Here is a 6,000-nt window from a genome sequence, read left to right as displayed (position 1 = left end):
ACATTTTTCACTTCAACATTGTCAAAATCGAATTTTCATTTTTTTCCATTTTTAGTCATATTGGGCCATATGTATGAAGCTCAAATGGGTTCGCAAACACCGAAATTCGCCGAATTTCGGCGTTTGCGAACTCATTTTCGCTAAATGGTATGTATGTAGCAACATTGAGTGCAAAATAAGGAATCGCAACATTTGCGATTCCTTATTTTGGGATTGCATTTAAGGAATCGCAAATTTTTGCGATTCCTTAAATGCAATGTAAGAAGCATTTAAAAAAATGCAAATTGGCCTTAAGGAATCGCAAATTACCACCAACTTCAAGTTGGTGGTAATTTGCGAATTCCTTCGAAAAATGCACTTTTTTGCATTTTTCAAAGTGCAATGTGAAGCACATACGTGCCCTTAGGGCATGTATGTGCGCCACATGTGGACCCATGCTAATTTCAGGGGTGCAACAGGGTGTCCTTTGGACAACCCTGCACCCTCTAAATTATTCTCAATTTGCGATTCTCAAATTGCGAATCGCAAATTGAGAATACTTTCCCATTCATTCCTATGGGCCTCCTGGCCCATAGTAATGAATGGGAAATTATTCCTTAATTGCGATTCACAATTTGCTAATCGCAATTAAGGAATTTTAAGAAATCACAAAAAAAATGTAATTTCTACATACATACCAATTTGCAAATCTCAAATAGCGATTTGTAAAAAATCGCTATTGAGATTCGCAAATCTGGATGTTGATACATATGGCCCATTGTTCTTTAAATGTAATTATTTCAGTCCTTAGTGTTTTTTCCGGAGTTCTTTCACTCTTAGCTGTATAGAGCACTCTCCCCATTGCACAAACGGATGGAATTTCATAAGAAAGAAACTTTCAATGTCGATCCGGTCTGTCACTTCACAGTTTTTAGACTAAGAATGCTGGCACTAACCTCGCTCCCCAAATGCCCCCACCCGTACCTTTTTATCTGATCGTTGTGGCCTGCTGTGAGAGACTAAAGCTCACGTCCCTGCCTAAGACTTGTTAATTGTGCTGCTCAGAAGCATCAGCAGGTCCCCAAGGACTAAACGTCATCTCCTGAGGCCTGGGATGGGGGGAAGATGCGCCATGCTGTGCCTCCTCTGCTGGGCCATTGTCATTCTGCCATGACGATGGAACGGCTGACTCTGTGATCTGCTGAGAGGCACACACGGGCTGTAGCAGCCTTTCAGGTGTTGCCCAGCAGGAAAGTCGGCCCAAGTATGTGGGCCCATCCTCTAGAACCGGGCCTGGATCCAGGGGGGGGCAAGCGCCCCCTCTTGCCCCCCCTGCGGACGCCCATGAGACGGAGACGGGGAGAGGGAGAGGGAGAGGGAGAGGGAGAGGGAGAGGGAGAGGGAGAGGGAGAAAGATGTATGTATGCCGGGTCTAGTGGCTCAGTGGACGAAGGCGTCTGCTGCAGGGCCCTGTGTTCAACCTCATGGTCATAGTTTTTTTGTTGCTCTATCCCCACCTCCCTCCCCCACTGACCCCACCCTCACCGGCGCGGCCCTCCGCCACAAACCACACTGTAAATTTGGCCCCCGAGAGAAAGTTTGTGAGTACCCATGCTCAGGAACCACATCAACCTGATTTAGAATGTTTGTGTTTTTCCGGTCATTTTTAGTTTTTTCCCTCTGTTTTATTGTAGTTGCCAGGTCATCTGCTGTGGTGCCTCACAAGATTTTCCTCTTCCCCATATGGGTTTCTTTGTTTATTTAAGCTCTTAGTCTTATTAGATTTTTTTAAATGTATTTAATACTTGTGCTCAATCACGTCGGAGGATGGTGATGAAGTTAACATGTTGCCCCCCCCCCTGGAACATTTCTGCGGATGCCCATGCTTAGTGGGGAGTTATCTCGGTGTAAACTGCCCCTCCTGTGAGCTTTGTGTAAGGCGTTGGCAGGAAATAGGACAAGCAGCGGCACGAGGGCAGAGACTGGCACAAGTGAACGTGCGCCTACAGCAACATCACGCCAGCACAGGAGCTCATACTTGACATGATCTCGCCCGAATATAAAATGTTAAAAAAAAGTCCCATCTTCAGGGAAAGCAACTGCAGGACTCGGAGTTTACTGGGAGGAGCCATTGTAGTCGAGCTCGCGGTGGGCGTGTGCGCGCGGCGGGAGGAGGCGCGCGGAGTGGACGCAGAGCCTGGAGGAGGCGGCGAGTCACAACATTCGAACGAGGCACGGCACGCGCCGCTGGGGAGGCGGGGAGCACAGCCTGGGGACCGGGAGGAGGAGAGCAGCCGGAGAGAAGAGGAGAGCCGGAGGCGCCGCAGAGACTCCGGAGGAGGCTGGGAAGAACTCTGAAAAGCAGAGAAACACTGCTGGGTAGAGGCGCCCCGAGCAGGGCACAACTCACACAAGAGTCTGCGGAGGAGGGCGCTGCCCGACAAGAAGTGACAACATTTATGTCGCGCGTGCCAACATTTGGGAACACACAAGAGAGATTTTGTTCCAGAACGAGGGAAACTTGCGTTTGGCGATCGAGTTGTTGTGGAATATGTGACGTTTTGCAAGGGAAAATGCGAAATACAGTCAAGTGAAAAACTGAGTGTTTGCATCTGCGATGAAGTTTTATTTTGTGTTGCATTTTTCGGACTAGAAGTTCTTGCTGAACTCCCATCATCAGCACCACTATCCCTGCCCAAAGCAGGCAGCGAGGGGAGCACCTATGAAGAGGCAGCGCAGGTGCCTGCTGCTTCTGACCCTCTACAGCCTGTTTCTACTGCTGCTGCCCTGCCTGCTGGGGTACAGCAGCTGGTGGCGCGGTGGGCAGCAGGAGGAGCCCCTTGTCCATCACTGCCCACCCAGCATCGAGGGCAGCCTGCCTATCTGGAACATTGAGGATGGCGAGGGGGCAGTCACAGGGGACCCCAGCCAGGGGCCCGGCGGGGAGCCCACCAAGCAGCACATCTACCTGCACGCCACCTGGAGGACGGGCTCCTCCTTCCTGGGCGAGCTCTTCAACCAGCACCCCGACGTGTTCTACCTGTACGAGCCCATGTGGCACCTGTGGCAGGCGCTGTACCCGGGGGACGCGGAGAGCCTGCAGGGCGCGCTGCGCGACATGCTGCGCTCCCTCTTCCTGTGCGACTTCTCCGTGCTGCGCCTCTACTCCCCCGGCCCGCGGAGCCAGCAGAGCAACCTCACCACCCACGACATCTTCGGCTGGAACACCAACAAGGTCATCTGCTCGCCCCCGCTCTGCCCCAACGCCAGCCGGCCCCGCGCCGCCCTGGGGCTGCTGGACGGCGGCGAGTGCCGGCGCGCCTGCCCGCCGCGGCCCCTGCGGGAGCTGGAGGCCGAGTGCCGCCGCTCCCCGGCCGTGGTCATCAAGGACGTGCGGCTCATGGACGCCGGCGTGCTGCTGCCGCTGCTGCGGGACCCGGCGCTCAACCTGCGCCTCATCCAGCTCTTCCGCGACCCGCGGGCGGTGCACAACTCCCGCCTCAAGTCCAAGCAGGCGCTGCTGCGCGAGAGCGTGCAGGTGCTGCGCAGCCAGCACCGCGAGGAGCCGCTGCGCCGCCTGCTGCTGCCGCCGCCCGCGGCTCCGCGGGGCCCCGGGGGCCCTCAGCCCCGCGCCGAGGCCTTCCTCAGCCGCGCGCTGGAGGTCATCTGCGAGGCCTGGCTGCGGGACCTCATCCTCTTCTCTGCCTCGGGCCCGCACCCGGCGCTGCCCGAGGCCCTGCGCCGCCGCTACGCTAGCCTGCGGTACGAGGACCTGGTGCGGGAGCCCGGCCAGCAGCTGGCACGCCTCCTGCATTTTGCCGGTCTAGCCCCCATGCGGGAGCTGGAGGAGTTCGCGCTCAATTTGACCCGCGGGCCTGGCTACCCCTCCGACAAGCCCTTCCTCATCTCGGCCCGGGATGCGCGCGAGGCCGTGGGCGCGTGGAGGGAGCGGCTGAGCAGGCGCCAGGTGGAGCAGGTGGAGGAGGCCTGCCAGGGTGCCATGGCGGTGCTGTCCTATCCTCGAAGCCCTAGAGAGCGCACTGGTGACTGAAGGCAGCCTGGCACGCGGGGGTGAGAGGAAGGCGGCAGTGCCAGCTTCCAGGACATCAGAGGCTCTCACCCCCTCAAAGTACAGTCAATTAAGCACAGAGTCTTGCCAGGGGTTGGGGAAGGAAGGCAGGCCTTCTATGTCGACACCTAATAGCTGGATTTGGTGCGAGTGTGCATAAATGCAAACTTTTTTTATACTAACTTTAATCTCAAGGAAATATCACACCCTCTGGTTTCGCCTGACCATTGAAGTAGAGTTCTCAGTTGGGTGATTTACAGCAGCACTAAGGTAAACAAAGAAAACATTTTCTCAAAGCTGATTATAAAATACAAGCCGCAGTGAGAAAATGTTGTATGAACTGTCTTTTAAAAACAGTGTAATAGAGGTGACCGAAACTTGGAATTTAGTATTTGAATCTGGAACACAGCTTTTGCATGACCCACGCTAGGGTAAGATATGTTTGGGGTTGCGAAGTACAGACCCCATGGTAACATTGGATTGCTTTAGGGATTAAATCACTCCAACTGCTTTTATAGTACAAAGTCCCTGGAAGTGTTGCTATTGAAGAGTAATAATATCCTAGTATCGGGCAAAGTTTCCATCAATGGAAAATTTGATCTTTGGAAATACTTATTGCACGAATATTCAAATTAAATTGAGCACTAAAGGTAGAACTCCACCATGGCACAGCGCTAGAACAATGTGCACTGTACAGAATAGAGTACCACAGATCTTATAATTAATGGTGATATAGCAAACTCACTTTTGAGTTTAGTGCCTATTTAATGGCATCCACCTTGGCTCACACACTCTGCCTCTGCTACCCCATCTCTCAAAACAGGAACTATCCTTATGTTCAGTGTTGACATTACTTTGCCACTTTGTTGTCATCTTGCTGGTGTTACAGTTGACTGCATTTGATATTTCCCCCTTATACACGCAGTATCAACTATTCCCTCTACTTCTAAGTTGGCGCAATCAGGTGGTGTAAATGCCTAGGCTTCAGTGTGATATCAGGTTATGTTTTGCTCGGTTGGTTGTGGAGTGTGCCATTGGACGTTTAGAGCTGCAGAACACTGAAAGGGGAATATACAGTTTGTGAGAAGCATACATTTGATAAGGCAGTGCAAGTAAACGAGACACAGAATTAAGCATTATGGTGTATGTTTTATTCTTTTTTACGAAGTTTTTCAATTTGTTTATTTCTAATATTAGAAGAGTTTCTGCCACGCACTTGGTATTTTTCTCTTCCTGTCCCCAGATGAATGCGTTTGGTGCAGCGTACAGCTGTGCTGCTTTTTTCTTAGCTGTTGCCTCTTCCGGTCGGTCTGCGGTCAGATATTTGAGAATGATTGCATTATATTAATAGAGGCAAATGATCTGTTGTTTAATCCTATCAGATATGCGGAAGGCAGATAATGTGAAACTCACCATAGCTGGTTCTCAGAGGCAGCATGGTGGGAGGGGATGTGCGTTGAGTAGTGGGATAAGGGCTAAAATATTTCTAATCCCAGATTTCACTTTTTAATATAGTCAGCCACCTTTGTTTGGTGAGAAGAACGTGAGGTTGTGGTAGTTGGGTGTGTTGGGCTACTAGAGATCCTTTGCCTTCCACTGAATGGGGCAGACCAGACCGTTTAGAGGCCCAGGAGGAAGGAGGGCCAGGAGTAGTATTGGCTGGCTTTGCCTGTTTTGAACAGTTGCCGTAAGTAAGATATGGCCGTCTCTGAAGTATTTTTCTTTTCTGATATTTATTCACATCATAACTTTACGTAAAATGAAATATTAGAGAGTCTTTTACTATTGACATTCAGGAAATACTCATGATTGTTTAAGTAAACGTTTCAACAGTCTCTCTTGAAAAAAGCTGCGTTTTGCTTGGCCTCCACATTTTCCCCTTTTGAGGTTTTCGCTAGTGTATAGAATGTGTATTCGTGCTGCAACATTCCAATCAGTACATTGACAAACCC

General features: G+C 51.2%; 1 protein-coding gene across 5 annotated transcripts in view; it reads left to right on the top strand.

Annotated features, from left to right (window-relative positions):
- Positions 1-2,100: 2,100 nt before the first annotated feature.
- CHST7 (carbohydrate sulfotransferase 7) overlaps positions 2,101-6,000 on the top strand; it is an 83,463-nt gene continuing 79,563 nt past the window's right edge. For all 5 annotated transcript variants that reach the window (XM_078658228.1, XM_078658227.1, XM_078658226.1 and 2 more), the window contains exon 1: positions 2,101-4,318. In XM_078658228.1, coding sequence (XP_078514354.1) covers positions 2,702-4,030 — 1,329 coding nt within the window. In that variant the 5' untranslated portion in view covers positions 2,101-2,701 and the 3' untranslated portion in view covers positions 4,031-4,318. The remainder of the gene's footprint in view (positions 4,319-6,000) is intronic.

This window comes from Lissotriton helveticus, chromosome 8, assembly GCF_964261635.1.
Source record: "Lissotriton helveticus chromosome 8, aLisHel1.1, whole genome shotgun sequence".
Classification (NCBI taxonomy): Eukaryota; Metazoa; Chordata; class Amphibia; order Caudata; family Salamandridae; genus Lissotriton; species Lissotriton helveticus.
Note: the sequence above shows the minus strand (reverse complement) of the source record. Positions and strands in the feature narration are given on the sequence as shown.